The sequence below is a fragment of the Macrobrachium nipponense genome, chromosome 38 (assembly GCF_015104395.2).
Source record: "Macrobrachium nipponense isolate FS-2020 chromosome 38, ASM1510439v2, whole genome shotgun sequence".
In the NCBI taxonomy this organism is placed as follows: domain Eukaryota; kingdom Metazoa; phylum Arthropoda; class Malacostraca; order Decapoda; family Palaemonidae; genus Macrobrachium; species Macrobrachium nipponense.
This window is the reverse complement of record NC_061098.1, coordinates 10,878,352-10,894,765: the sequence shown is the minus strand read 5'-3', so window position 1 is coordinate 10,894,765 and position 16,414 is coordinate 10,878,352. Positions and strand designations below refer to the sequence as shown.

At 35.2% G+C, this 16,414-nt stretch overlaps 1 protein-coding gene across 1 annotated transcript in view; it reads left to right on the top strand.

Annotated features, from left to right (window-relative positions):
• LOC135209623 (AP-3 complex subunit delta-1-like) overlaps nucleotides 1-16,414 on the top strand; it is a 145,601-nt gene that overhangs the window by 23,420 nt on the left and 105,767 nt on the right. The window contains 5 exon segments of the mRNA XM_064242330.1: nucleotides 3,828-3,876; nucleotides 12,779-12,924; nucleotides 13,565-13,713; nucleotides 14,657-14,890; nucleotides 15,153-15,315. Coding sequence (XP_064098400.1) covers nucleotides 3,828-3,876; nucleotides 12,779-12,924; nucleotides 13,565-13,713; nucleotides 14,657-14,890; nucleotides 15,153-15,315 — 741 coding nt within the window.

Here is a 16,414-nt window from a genome sequence, read left to right as displayed (position 1 = left end):
CCTTTCATGTTACTTATGCTTTTAAATCATAAAGCATGAAAAAAAAGATAGCCTGTATAAATGATATATGGGGGACTTGGATTCTTATTACACTTTTCAGTATATTCGTATTTTGTGAGCACACACTGTTTCCTCGGATGGACTAACAAGTCTTTGAGACATCCTAATCCTTGTAACACTCTCTCTCTCTCTCTCTCTCTCTCTCTCTCTCTCTCTCTCTCTCTCTCTCTCATGGGCTTTTTTCAAAGCATTAGTGGTCTGTTGCCGTCAGTAAGTAGTACATTTTGTTTATTATTGCATTTTTATGTTCCATGTATTCACTGCTCAAAATTGTTGCCACTGATTTTGTGATAATTTATTATTGTTGCCCTGCGATCCTCAGTGTTGTGCATTTGGTATATTGCTCGTGTATTTGTTCCATATTTGTATTGCACTGTCTAAGCAAATGTTTGAATGTCCTTCAAGTAAGGCCTGCTGTGCTTTCATGTCAATGTACAGTAACTTGACTTGTGAGAGTTTGTCGAATGAACATAATGTTGGCAAGGTAGGAGACAGCAGCCAGTTTTCTGTTGAAAGGTTAAGTATGGACACGTGGAGTGGAGAGTGCTGCCTCGCCTTCGTCATCTTTGGTTGATGTCCCTTTGTTAGCAGCTACCAATGGACAAAGAGAAGGGTCGTTTTAACACGACCTGTGACTGTGCGGCACTTGTGGAATGTGCTAGTGGAGGTGAACAGGAGGCAACTGTAGATCTAAAGAAAAGGAACTGCTGGGAAGTCACTGACTGAGTACGCTGCATCTCTGGTTTCCAGAGACAACAGAAACCCTAAATAATGTCAGCTGTAGAACTTTGAATTGACACAGCATGGAGTAACCCAGTCAACTGTGACCCACAGGTAGCAAGCTTCATGGACTTTGTCAGGGATGGAGAGGAGAGATGCATACTATTAGGGATGTTGTAGGGGGATGTCACCAATGCTAAGACAATGACATTGTTGCTCAACTGGACTACAGTCCTGGACATTGAGGGTGGTTCTCCTTCTGTCTGATTTGATAATGAAACTGGATACTGTGATGTGGGGGCTCGCCAGCTTCCTGTGTCTAATAGGCATTAAGAACGAGAGAGATAAGAATTTGCTGTACCACCCATGCCTCTTCCCATAGAGCTTAGGCAAGGGATGCTCTTGTTTGCTTTTTCTCTCAAGTTTTCAGAATCTGAAGACTCCTCTTTTATGTTGGTTTTTATGTTGGCTTCCATTGCTTTCTGGTTGTGTGTTGTTAGATGCTTCTCAGGAAGCCCTCTGCCAACTGAAGATCAGTGCACTCATAGCCTGAAATGCCCTACTTGTTGCAGCAGACTGCTGGCTGGGCATGAGCAGTAGAAACATTCTTTCAACTCTTCAGGTTGGTGTGACTGGATGTATTTACCCAAAGTAAGGCTTAATGTGATAAATGAGTTTGTATAAAGCCGTATTATTGAAAACATCATGTTTTATCCCGGGTATCATCTTAGACAACTGTCTTTCTTTGAAAAACTATATCATGGTAGAGGGGGTATATAGTGTCTAGCATTGGAGTACCTTCAGAATCACATATAAATAATCATTAGTAAAAAATTAGGAACAGTTTGTTAGTGAATAAAATCTGTCTTTCATATTCACCTGGTGTTATGGAAAAGAAAAAGCATAAAATTAAAGGATAATTTAGTTGTAAAACTGCTTTGTCTATGATGCACCATCCCCAAAACAGTGGTATCAGTTATAGGGTGCACAGCTTGGCACACTATAGTAGATGATAATCAAGGGTATATATATCTATTTTTGGATGGAACATTTTTATTTATTGTGATGATATGGCTATAATATGGATACCAGGAACAAAGTATAGTAGTACAGTAAGTGCACCAGTTTGAGCTGGGGTAACATGTTCTAAGACCCTTTTATCTTTTTCACCTTTCAGCAAAGAAAAAAGATACCAAGTGCATACGGCTTTATGATGTTAGTTGCTCTAGATCAGTGAAATCGATATATACTAGGCTATTGTGTAGATTGTCAACATAGACAAGAAAAATCTTAATTATTGCTTTTCAAAGTTTTAGAATTTTCATTTTTGCTCAGACCAGAAAGTACAGTCTTCTAAAGTTTTTTATATTAAAAAGTTCTGTTGTGTAAATCAGACATTTCTGGGTGTTCTCTGTGTGAATTTTCAGTTTTAATTAATATGTTATGGACTTCTAAAATATATGTGCTTTCCGAAGTTTACATTGTGCTTCTTGAAATCTTTGCTTTTAAACTGGGAGCAGCCTGACTGGGCTGAATCATTCCAATACAACTTGGACCAAGGTTCTAAGGTGACTGAACTGGTACTTTGGTGGTATGTATAGTATCAGTGAGGAAAGGTGCAATTACAATATTTAATTTAATTTTTGATGGATTGTTTCATTAAAAATTATTGCACCGAACAATACACATCTTATATTGCAGCTGAATTTAATTTATTGAAATTTTAGTGGGAAAGCCCTCATAACTACAAAATTAAGATGGATTTTTAGTCATTAGCAGTGTGAACATTTTGTTTTCTCAGCCTCAGCTACAACTGCAGCTTAAATTTAGCAGTACTATATTTTCTTGCCAATTCGTATTTTCCCCATACCAAATAAAGGTATAATGTAAAAATATATAAGCCCTGTTCTACCTAACGTCATTTGTAAAATAACTACAGTAATTTTGTACTATCGTATAATAACTGAAATGCAAGCAAAACATTATCATCACTGTATCAGATTCGGTTCTGCTGTTGTAACAAAAAGACTGTTTTCGTTCAGTTGGTTATGGCTGTAGCGTTTTAAGCAACGAATATAACTTTACTAACGATACTTTTATTATTCTCTGCCAATTTCGTATTTTTCCCCCATAGCAATAAAGGTATAATGAAAAATACTTAAGCCCTGTTCTACTAAAGTCATTATTAAAATAACTCATGTAATTTTGTAACTATGTATAAATAGACTGAAATGCAAGCAAAACATTATCATCACTGTATCAGATTCGGTTCTGCTGTTGTAACAAAAAGACTGTTTTCGTTCAGTTGGTTATGGCTGTAGCGTTTTAAGCAATGAATATAACTTTACTAACGATACTTTTATTGTTCTCTTTTGCTTTTTTAACTTATTTAACTAGAAGATATGGTAAATAAAGATATGGAGACAATGTTAGTATTCTGAAAAAGGTGACCTTTTTTTTTCTAGGCCAAGATTACCAGTAAGTTTCATCAATCTGACATTTAAAATTTGTAGAACTGCAGTGCAGACCCTATTAAATGATTAAGCAAATGAAATTCCACATTTTCATTAAAAAGTTATTACATATTGAGGCGAAGTATCTGGTTGTGACACTGAGTTTCGGTTGATGGCATTTCTGTTAGGTGTGTTATGCATCTTAACTATTATTGGCACCTTATTGTGCTGTTAACTAAAACTCAGCCTGTTATGGCGCCATAAATCACCAATTTTATGGCTCTAGACGAGCACCATAAAACCCGATCGCCATTAACCAAGTCCGACGATAACTGGAGAACACTTCGCATTAAGTCAGGAATGTACGTAATGTTTACAACTTTTGCATCGGTGGAAAGTCTTGCACGCGTCTCGAGTAAGGTGGAGGTTGGATCTTGTTTATATTACAGATATGAAAGGTTATTTTATCATTATATCAAACAATGACAGCAATGCCAAAAACATTAAATGCTGTCACTTTGCTTTAGCTGAATTGTTTTGTGGTTGTAAATGTGTGGAATGGTGCTCACTGTTTGTTCTTATTGTTTTTTACAGCTTTGTGTTCAGAAGTTAAGGATCTTGATCGAAGATTCAGACCAGAACCGTAAGTATCTGTTTAAAATTTGGAAAAGTTCACAAGTTACAATGCAGTAAAATAACCTTTTAATTCAAAAACACTTCTCAGTTTTGTAACATTCAGGTATGTTGATAAATAGAAACTCCCAAAAAAGGTACAAGTTTAATATATTTTCACCCTTGAATTATTTGGAGTTTACTGCATTGACATATGCTATACAGTAAGATATTTCTTTGGTGGCATCTCATCTAACAAGTTAAGTTTAGGTAAAGCATTGGTGCTGTCAAGTTGCTTTGGCTACAACTAAATTAGTACCCTGATCGTGTAACTTCAGAGGAATTTACACTTCACTGTCACCATACACTATATCATTAACATGGCTTTCCATTAAACCTTGCATTGCTGTTTTTGATAATAGGCAGATTTGACTTTTAAGTAGTAATATGCTAAATCTAAGTTGGTTTTACTTCAGCCTTTGGAAAATATTTACATAACTGGTATAGTTGCAGTCCTATTGCACATGCACTGGGATTTGGGTTGTTATCCCCTGATCAAAGGGCTAGAATAGAATGACTCATTGTCCCACTATAGTGAACCCTTTGTTTTTGTGTATTTACCTATGTGCAGATGAGTAGACAGTTTTTGTTCATTTTTTCCATTAATTATGGTTGCTTGTCAAGCATTACAGAACCCATTAGTACATGTAGTTAGTCTTAAATATTAAGTTTATTCAGAATCAGTCTAGAAACTTGAAACAATTTTGATGCATAGTTATAGAAAATGTTCATAGAGGACATGTATGATACTCATATACTCATGCACAAACTTTAACAACCACTTTAACAACCACCAGAGTGAAAGACTTTTGGAGTATTTGCTAAGTTTGGTACTTGTAGTACTGTATAAGAATAACTTTCCTGTCAGTACTCAATCAGAAGGGAAATAGGAGGTTCCTTGATCCTAGGCAGTGGTTAGTCCTTTTTATTCTGATTTCTGTTAGCATAGAAATGAAAACCACAAACCATTGCCAGTCTAGCACCTAGTTTGTCCAAGCCAAGAAGTAACTGAGGAATAGATCCAGGGGTAGCTTTTCAGTTGATATGACCACCAGGCAAGAAAATACCATGTCAGGATTAGTAATGTTGTATTATTAGCTCACGGGATATGTGATTGCTCAGCTTAGTAGGATGCGACTAATAGGAGCTATATAGAAATTGGCAGAGTGTTTTAAGTTTGAAAAGAGGAGAGTTTTGGAGCCTAGATGTCCAATCACTGACCTGGAATAGCTGTTTTAAGGTGCACTGTGGGAGTTTTGAAAGATAGACGGACAGAAATCATGCAAAGGACCCCAGAATGAACAGCATATCATTAGTAATAACAAAATAAGTAAGGAAATTTGTGTCACATGTCAATACTGGCCACTCAGAAAACTGAATGAACAGTTAAGAGAATTAGCCTTTACAGTAACCCAGTTAGGAAGATGTGCTGTCGTCCCAGAAACTAAATTACTTGTGATGCAAGTGTAACTCATACTTCTTTACTAATCATTAGATAAAAATAAAGGAAGATGAAAATGTGTGGGTGTATCATAACTAAGGCACCCCTTGAGGGAGTAATGGGCGTGGATTGAAACAAATACGTAGTACTAGTATAGCGTGCAAGATAAGTACAATATGACCTTTTGTGTGAGGCAGGGAAGTCTTTGGTTTTTAATTGTATGCCAGTATTGATTTATGTGTTGTATCTCATCTGTTAGTGTTATGTTTTATTAGTTTTTGTATATAGTACTCAGTTTGTTTCTAGATTGAGTGAAACGGTGCTTTGTTAGGCATTAATTTTTCTTTGGTTCTGTGTGGATTCAGTCAGCAAAAACATAAGAGAGTTAATAGGAGAATCCAGTTTATGGTGGGTAGAAGACTATGAAGAGAATTTACTTATGTACTTAACCTTGAAGAGACAAAATCCTTTATTCTTTTCATGAAATACATCATCGCCTTGACGCCAAAACCCTTTTCGTTAAGTGTATCATTCTCAGCTTCACATGCTATTGATTATTTACATCACACTGGTTAACCCATTCCAGTAGTAACCTTCAGATATATTCTATTTTCCCATGCACATTTCTGCACATGCTCTCTGTTGCCCTCTAGTTGTGCTGTATGCTCTGCCCTCTCCATTGTTAGTTGCCTGTTTGGTCCTTTAGTCTGGATGATCTTGCTCTAATGCTAGATGCATTTATTTTTTCATGTATCTCAATTAAGTCTCTGTTAAGATAGAAAAAAAAAAAAGGGTGTCTGTCATATAGATATAGGAAGAGGGCCTTTGGTGGAACATTTCAAGTTCATTGTTGTAGCAAATGATTATGATGATGCCATATGTTTGTTTTTTGTTTTTTTTTTCTACTAAGTCTTTGCTGCTGAACTTCTGTTCAAATGGTTTTGCAAGTTTTTTCTTGACTTGTGTAGAGGAAATGTTTCATATAACTTGAGATGAGGTAGTTGTTTAGGTCATATCACCTGGGAGCCCACTCTTGTAAGATAAATCCTCAGAATCTGAAAACTGAAAACAGTCAGAAATAATGAGGAACTGTAATTCAGGTGACACTTAAATGTTATCAAGCACCTTACCTTCTTGATGAAAAATATTATTAGCCAAATGATTGGGGTTAAAAACAATAGCATGGTATGATGCACAGTCGTACTAGATGGCAGTGGTGCAGTCATGCCTGTCAGTTATTTACATTGTGGTTAATCTGTTTGAAGGGATTTTATAGCAATGTTTTGTTTGGGAGCCAGATGCAGACTTAAATTCCAGTTAGTCTATTGACTTTAGATCTTTTAATGTTTGATGGGACATTTTTTATATAATTCCCAAATTTGTCAAAGCTGATCATTGGACTGAAATTGATTATGGTTTATTGAGGAGGGTAGATTCTGTTTAAGTACTACCTGTTGCAGTTATGTTTTTATGATACAGTTGGCTCTTGTTATGTAATTGGGTTGCACATCCATTGTATTCAGTCATGAGCAGTTATAGTTATATTATATGCTAAACTGCATTTCTTAAGATAAAAATGGCACAACATTTCAAGTGACATTTTTTCACCCGTCCAAGCAGTCTGTATCTATATTTTTTGGCACCAGATACAATAGCTTGTTTTCAACTTCACATTGAATATAAGAAAAATGCAAATATGTACAAAATTATTGTAAATAAAATGTTATTTTTGTAAAATCTGAGCAGATTTTTCTGTTACCCTTGCATCTTCTTTCTCTCTTAGAGAATGATAAAGCTGTTTATCCTTGTCATTGATAGCTAGCAGCTCTGATGATGAGGGGAGAAGATGTACAGACTTGCTTTAAGCTTTGGATGTACTGAAGATTTTCTCAAACTTGCTTATATACTGTGAACAATTTTAAATTCATCTTTCCAAAGTTACTGTGGAAATTACCAATGTGGTATTGAAAGGGATGTGAGTACATAATGGGAGATATATTGATTTTGTTTGCTCAATGTTGATTGATGCAACAGTTAGCTCACAGAGGTGACATATGCTCAAGTCATGTAAAGCAAACTATCGTGTGTTGTGATTCAGGTTCTCTCTTAGTGAGGCAAGACTGCAGCCTCCAGTGCCTTCGAACTGCACACTTTTTACAAGTACGGTTGGGAAGATCATTATAGGAACTTCTGATCATAGCTAGTAGTTCATGTAGTCTTTTATATAGGCAAAAAAATTACTGCTATCAAACAGACATACACATGGGGTCAAGTGTACATTGTTAAATTACTTTTTCTTGTATTTTGGATCTGGTTTGTGGAGCATTTACTCAGCGTCTTATTCAACATTATAGTATATATTTTTAGGTTGTTTCTAAGTACACTATTGTTTGTGAAATGTATTAGAGTGGATGATGTTTGCACGTAGATTAAGAATTGAGTCTGGCTTAGGTACTTTAGTGAATTTCAAGACAATTAGTCATACAGGCTTAATAGAAAACAGGTCATTAGACTTAGGTTAGGCAAATGAGCTTCCATTTTTTTACCATGCAAGACACCTTATTTGGCAAATGAAGGGACTATGAGTCACAGTAATGTTAGAGGATCATTATAGTTCAGACATAGCTGGTGGCATTGTGCTTAGTTCATTATTGAAGAGTATTAAGTGTCAGCTGGAAAGTGTGCCACATTTCACATAATGAATTTCTCATAGACATTGGATATTCTTTGGCTAATGATAAGAACATGGACAGAGCAGGGCTGGTTCTAAATCATTTTGTTGAAGTTTTTTCTTTCTTATTCAAAGTCTTATTCCATTCTCATCACGTCCTGTATTGGTCAAATATGTTGCTCATTCTTACAGTGTACAGACTGCGTTTTTAAAAATCAGACATTCACAAAAAGATTTTAGGGTTATAAGATTTTTTTTATCATTAACAGAGGCCAACAACTGGTACATGTCAAAATAAGATCAAGCATTGCTTTTTCGTGCGAAATGAAATTAGTGAATTCTCTAAAGCCTTTTTTTTTTTCATTTTACTTTTCATGTAACTTAGAGCTACTTGGTTTAAATCTAATGACTTATTTTCTGAAGTCTTTATTACTTTGTCAGTAATATTTTTTCTTCCAAACTCTTTCTTTCTCTTTCTGTAGTAGAGGCACAGACAGGCAAAGTAGGTGTGTCCCCGAAGTCATTTCTTATAGTTGGACGTCAGTCTTGGTGTCATTTTCTCTCTGCATGATTTCTGTTTTTAACTGATGATGAATTTTGCATCATAAATTTCTTTTTTGTGTATTGGCTTCTGACTGAGAAGTTTTGCATCCCACGTTTGATAATTGTGGTTTTCGTAGGCCGTGTTTTTGGTATGTCGGTTTGACTTTGTATTTCATAGTACTACAGTACTTTGTTATTTAATTTTATGCAGTGTACTCTGTGTGATGCAGTGTACGTTTGAATAGTGTGTATCAATATTTTACATCTAGTTGCTTGTGTATTTGGATAGTGAATTTCTTTATTGATAAAAGTAATTTTTTTATTAAGTTTCTGACTGTCTATTGATTATATGTTACTTATAAATATCCATTATGTCTGAGATTATTGCTACAAATGGTGTGCGCGTGTGTGTATTGCAGCCATGTTTTTCCCTGTTGGCTGAACATTACAATGTTATAAGCCTTGTATATGTTATTTTGAGCTTGTGGCTACATTCTTGTCGAAGTATGCACTTTGTTTATATTCTCTCTCTTTGAAAGTTGGGTCCTTTGATGTACTTTATTACGTGATGGACCCAAGTGGTTCCTTTAAAGATAAAGTATTTTTTGTACAATTTAAGTTTTATGTATCATCTAATGACATCACAACCCTTCAGTGTTGTCTTATCTACAGAAAGTTTTAGGTCCTTTATCCTTCTGACGTAAACCAGGGATAAAGTAACCTGTACGTTCTAAATATTTGGCATTGTGAAAAACCTTGTAAGGAGGTGGATTTTAGTCTGTATAGCAGTTGAATAGGCATCTTAAGGAAGGGTTAAAAGCATGGAAATGGGAAAAATTCAAAATAGACTCGTGTCTTGCAGCCTTTTTTTCTAGGCTTTATGGTTTTTACTCAATAAATTTGACTGCTGTGTGTTCCCTCCACCTAAACATGAGGGAATATCCATGCATGGTACGTATATACACATGAATTTCTTTTGTATGGTAACAATTAGTTATACATTAGTATCCTGTTTTTATTTTTTTACTGTCAGGTTTTATAGCAAATTGTAGGTAGAAAATGAAAATTATAGAATGCCAAAGTTACCTTAGCATAGATATGGATAGGAAACAAGTTTGCCTAATATTTTTTCGCAGAAAGTTGAATTCATTATTTCTAAACAATTTACATTCCTTATCTATGTATGTGTGTGCGTGTGTGATCATTTTATAACAATGTAAGTGAATAATTTTTATATTTGCACTTACAAACAGACTGGGGAAACTACAGAATCTGAAGCATTAGTTTTGTTTGATTTAAATATGCATTACAGTTCAAAATTTCAAACCTGAAGTCAGTCTCTCACATGGAGATTGAAAGTTGACTTCTTGTAGTAGTATATGTGGGATCATGAATCCTACTGTAATAAGTGACCATGTCAGTAGCATTCATTTTGAGAGCCACAAGATGTTGAATATCCCTTAGGAAATAGCCAGACACTAATTTTTGAGAGCATTTGTCTTTCTTAACCTAAAGTTTTGATCCTGTAGGTCCCCTTAAACTCTTGTTCACATTGGAACCAATTTTAAGACAGACTGTAGTAGAGGCATTAGTGATGAATCAGTGGGTAATTGTTAGTGTAATGTTCCAAAATCCTTTAGTTTAGTATATCCAGCTTGAAATTGTGTCTAGACAGTTGTAGTGCCATCAGAAATTGTAGAGGTTATGAGATAGTGTGAAGCCCAAGTGGTTTTTTCAGATTGGGATTATTAAATTATTTTAGGTATTTTGAGAGGCTTCTACTTAAAGGATTATTCTCTTTGTTGTATGTAGTGAAAATTTATATAAAAATGTAGAAATACTAAAATTTGAGAAAATTATTCCATTTGATATCTTTGGAGTTTGTTACAAGTTATTTCTCTTTTTGTGTTTCCTGGCAGAAAAAGTTAAAGCAACAAGTAGATGCCTTTCACTTTTGTAAGGTAGGGATGTGGTTGCCCTCTAATCTGCCCATATAGGAAAGTTTAATTATGATAGTGTATTGCGAGTCTTGGTGGTAACTTTTGAGTCTGTTAATTTATATCCTGTTAATATATATTAATCTGTCTGTATGCCAACTTTCATCAAATTTTTCCCTTCATTAAAACCTCTTTAATTGTGCCTTTACTGTTTTTTTTTTTTTTTTTTTTTTTTTTTTTGCTGTGTGATTATTTTCCGTTGATCTACAAAAGTATTTTAACAGAATGCTTCATTAATATGAATAATATGAATGGTTTTTGTAATGTTTTAAGTGTTCTGAATATTAAAAATTTTTTTTACTAGCTTTTGACGTAAATACTTTTATGACAGTATGTTTGAGTTTACATCCCATAAGCTTAGAACATGGGAGGTATATTCAAGTAGCTATTTATTAGCTTTGTAATCCAGCTATAAATTATCTTGTACCTTTACTTGTGTATTATGTACTTTTGTATACAGTATGTTTACACTTTGGGCACATATCTTACATGTGCCGTTAAGTACATATATCTATGGATCACAGTAATTTTAATAATGTAGCAGCAAATGTACACATATCAGCAGTACTGTATGATTTTGTTCCACAGTCTTTTCACGGTCTATCCTCTTGAATGCTTCCTCTCTAGGCCTGTAGTGGTTTTGTGGCCATACCCAAACGAACTGTGTCTCTTCGACCCCCTCTCATTCCGTTTTCCTCTCGCAGAGTATAAGTATCTTAATGACAAGACTGGTGTGCTCATGCTGTTACTCTATTCCTGACTAAGATATTCCGTACATATTATAGTATAGATCTTTCCTCTTGTCAGATCCGTTTGTTTTATTTATGAATGGAGGACTGGTAAGGGAAATGAGTAAATTAATGGAAAAACTAGATATTTAGGTGGTATTTGTCAAAAATTATTAGGAATAATCAACCAAAATTCCGGGAAGCATTTTTATGTGCAAGCCTTTCATTTCCCATTGGGAAAGAGTAACTCAGCAACTTCTGAGTTAGACTATTGGTATATATTTTTTTTTCTTAGATGATTGATGTCATATTCCAAGCATGACGCTGGTTCTCAAGTTTTTGTGTATTTAAATTACTTTAGGGGGGCCTGGGTGATTCTGGTATCTCCTGTGGAGTTTAAATGAAAGTGTAAAAGGGTATAGACACAATAATCGATATGGTACGTAGTGTCAAAAGTGGTTTTCTTGTTTCAACAAATGAAGCTGCTATGTATTTTGCTTCCTTGTGTGAAGTTAACACAAGGGAAATGATAGATAACCTCCATACTTTTTAATTGATTAACTGAGACAATAATTCTTGAAAGATAAGGACTTATGTCATTCTCTCTGGTGTGTCCCTACTGTTTCCATCAACACTGATCATTCTTTGCTCAGCTTAGACTGTGACAAGCAGCTTTATCTTGGGTATCTTTGCTATGTAGGTAAGGAGAGGTTAGAAGCTGGGTTTGGTAAGGAATAACTTCCATGGTAGAGCCACAGTTCTCCTTACCTTTGGCCAGTGTGTTCATGATTTTTTAAAGTTGAAAGTGTTAGTAAATCATTTTAGGTAATTTGTTCCCCAATTTGTAATGCTATTTGGACATCAAAAATCTTGTTGCTTATCCCATAATCCTGAGCACCTCTTGTCACATCTTTTAATATCTGTTACATTTGACACAGTACAGAATTCACCCACATGCCTTCACGTAACCAACAGCAACCACCTGGCCACTTCCTGATACTTTAGTACTTTTTCATTTGCATCCTTCTAGTCACCATGAGCTTTGTTTTGCTTTTCTCGGTTTTCAGTCCTCTCTTCCATTCCACTCTTCCACTTATTAAATATATCCACCATATCTTCCTCAGGCTCTGATGTTAGCAAATTTGTCATTTACATACAGCACCTCTCAGGGGTCACCTTTTCTGCACTCTTAACTATTTTTCCAATACATTTTTTAGTGTGAAGAAATTTTTTTTTTTAACATTTATAGTAAGGTAGAGGCAGCAAGGGCTGCTTCTCAGCTAACAATAAGGAATACTATAGGATGATATGTTAGTATGTGGGGAAACATCTGAAGATAAATTATCTTGTTCTAAGCTGAGATCTTTTATTTTTTCACTTGCTTACAAAAAACAATGCAGTACACATACCCAAAAGTACAGTAATTTTATAAGAATGCTCAACCTACGTTCATTTGAAGAGATTGTAAATTTAATGTTTTCTTCTCTTGACAGTTAAATACTTGGGTCTCTTGGCCATGTCCAAGATCTTGAAAACACATCCTAAATCTGTTCAGGCCCACAAGGACTTGGTCTTGCAGTGCTTGGATGATAAGGATGAGTCCATTCGTCTCAGAGCTCTAGATCTTTTATATGGCATGGTAAGTCAGATTTCTTTTTCAGCTTTTAGTTATAATTCACAGTTATAATTGATCATTTTCGTGATTTGTTGTTGTAAGTACCTTTATGATAATGGTAATGAAATTAATGAGAAGTTTGTATGGTACAAAAACAAATGAACAGACCAGTTAACCCCAAGATGCCTTATTTCATGTAGAGCTAATCCAGGGTGCCTCATAATGAGCAAAAGCGAGAAAGAAAGGATGATACTAGAGAATGCTGCTTGGATGTTGATGCTTTGGAATCACACGGTATGATAATGCCAGCAACTGTACAAGGGTGGAGAGATGGAGCAAGTACATTCTTTGAGGATTATGATACACTGTGATTAGTTCTACACAAACTAAGGTTTTATGTGATTAATGAGTTGTGATAAACAAATGTGTTTTACTCTCTAACATTACCTGCCAATATAGGTGGTAATCTGCATTGATTTTTTATTACAGTGAGAGAAATTGGTTATCTTTTCAGAGTTTTCATATATACATTATGGCTGTGGTACTATGTGTAAGAAAGTTGTAATTATAAGTGGGTGCTTACACGGAGCATTATGAGTCTTTTGATTTAATTTTTATGGTTGTATCTTTTGTCTCCATTCTGACACTTTCAATCATATTTCAGGTAAGCAAGAAGACTGTGATGGAAATAGTTCGCAGGCTAATGACCCACATGGATCGAGCTGAAGGGACCATGTATCGCGACGAACTCTTGCAGAAAATAATTTTGATTTGCTCACAGAATAACTATCAGTTCATTTCCAACTTTGAATGGTGGGTACCAGTGCCACATTATTTTTATGAATATTTGTATGATCTTGATTTTTTTTTTTCATGGGGTTAAGGTGGAAAAAAACAAAGCCTGGTCGGTGACCAGTTTCCACCTCGTATACACGAGTTGCCAGATGCCACAGATTTGTTGCTTTACAATTTTTCATGGTTTTAACCAGTTTCCAGCTGGTCCTAGAAGGTTATCCTATTGTTAAGACCTCAGGTTTTTAGCTATGAAAAATACAAATTGATTAAATATTTGTCATTTTTTCCCAGTATCTTAATACTATGCTTTTAGTTACATTTACTGCAGTGAAAGAAAAATACTTTGTCATTTCAACTTTAAATAACTACTAATGGTACAGACCATTCTTAAAGGCTAAAACAACTTTCATTATTACTAAAATTATCTTTTGGTAGAAGGACATTAGTGTCACACTATTATTACCCAGTAAGAATTGTAGAATGTGCACAGAAAATGGGAAAGGTAAGACAGCAGAAAAATTGAAATACTACACTATTCAGTGTTAAATCATAATGCAGCAATTAAACAGTTTATCTAATAGCTGCCTTGAATTATTTTTAGAGTATGTGTAGATCAAATTCCCCTTTTGAAAATATTACGTGTAAGGAAGAAAGGAGGTTTGAATGATACTCTTCATTGAATGAAGTTCTGCACAATATACTACAAGATAATTTTGCTTTGTCTTTTAATTGCTATAATTGTCTGACCTTTTTTTCCTGTCTCCATATTTTAACGAAAGTTGAGTAACAGCTCTTGGGAACATCATTAAAATGTCAGAGCTTCAAAGATTATGAAATTTAATGATGAATAAAGACAAACTGTTTAGGCAGTCATTTGAGTAGGGTAATTTTTAAAAAAACTGGTGTCCCATCATGACTACGTAATTCTCTAAACTAATGTTAAATATCATTTGTAATCCAGGTACATCAGCGTGTTAGTTGAGCTATGCAGAATGGAAGGAACCCAGCATGGAAGCCTCATTGCTAATCAGCTGATGGATGTTGCCATTAGAGTCATTGCAGTTAGGGAGTTCACTGTAGGCCAGATGGCGCTACTGCTGGACAATGCCCATGTCATTGTGGGCCCTGCTGCTGCCAGGTCTTCCATAGCGGAGGTTCTCTATGCCGCAGCGTGGATATGTGGCGAATTTTCTCAGTACGTGTATTTTAAATTGAGTAGATTCCCTGGATATGATATTTTTGGGCTGTAAAAAAATATTTCACCCATATTGTATATGATAATTTTTATTTACTTTTTTAATCGTACTGTACTTTCGATTTTGTTTGGGTGTCATCAGCCAATTTTAGAAAATGTTTGGCTCATTAATTATGAGGTAGATAATTACATTACTCTTGTTATGTTTTGTATTAAACAATGTCTATTAATTTCCACTGAAAATATCAATATTCTCCTCTAGGTTGTTAGCTAATCCAAAGGCTACCCTAGAATCCATGGTCCGAGGGAAGGTCATCTCTCTACCAGGTCATATTCAAGCTACGTATGTACATAATATGCTTAAGTTATATACCCACATAATTGCAACTGCAGAAGAGGAAGAAGATTCCGAAATGATAGATGAGGTGAGATGTCTTGGATTTTACTTTTTTGAATATCCTTGTATTTTTTTCTATGCCAGATTAGAGAGCACAGTTTTCACTACTTCAGAGTAATCAAAAGGAATAAAATAAAATGTTATTGTGTTGTTTATAGTGCTCTGAAGATAGGGAAATATAAATAAGCCTAGTAATCAAACTAAAGCCTGTGTTACCCAAATGCCTTAAGTACTATATCTTAGTTTAACCAGACCACTGAGCTGATTAACAACTTTCCCAGAGCTGGCCCGAAGGATTTTTTTCACATTGCTAGGAACCAGTTGGTTACTTAGTAACAGGACCTACAGCTTAGTGTGGGATCTGAACCACATTATATCAAGAGATGAATTTCTAGTAATTCTAACAAATTTGTCATTTGGATCCATTTCGCAAGTGCTGGGGCTGGACTCTGGTTTGGGTTATGGCTTAAATTACCAGTTCTTAGGCTGATGAGTTCAATATATACTACCTTTTAGCTTTGAGCAGCTCTTGGTAGCATAAAGTATGTAACTTACACTGTATAACTTCATTTTAAGTTAGGATAGGTGGATTCTGATAAAAGGAATGTCTGTGGCTAGTAAGTAAGAAATAGAAATTTACATTAATCAGATTAAGTATTTTCATACAATCAACTTACCTGTCAGATATATACATAGCTAAGACTCCGTCGTCCCCGACAGAAATTCAAATTTCGCGCCACTCGCTACAAGTAGGTCAGGTGATCTACCGGCCTGCCCTGGGTGGCAGGACTAGGAACCATTCCCGTTTTCTATTATATTTTCTCTGTCGCCGGTGGTATCAACATTGTTGTTACTACCTCCTGACTTAGATTCTTATTTCATCCTTTGATCATCGTTTCTCGGCTTTTTTGGTGACGTATCTGGATCGTGGTTTTTGGCATTCGCTACTGTGACGAATTTGGGGACTTGCTTTTTTTATTTTTCTCAGTATGTCTGACTCAAATGTGAGTGTGAGAATGTGTGTGAATGTAGGCTGCAAGGTGAGGATACCGAAGGCTTCGGTTGATCCTCACACTGTATGTCGTAAATGTAGGGGGTTTCAGTGTTCTGCTAATAATACCTGTCAT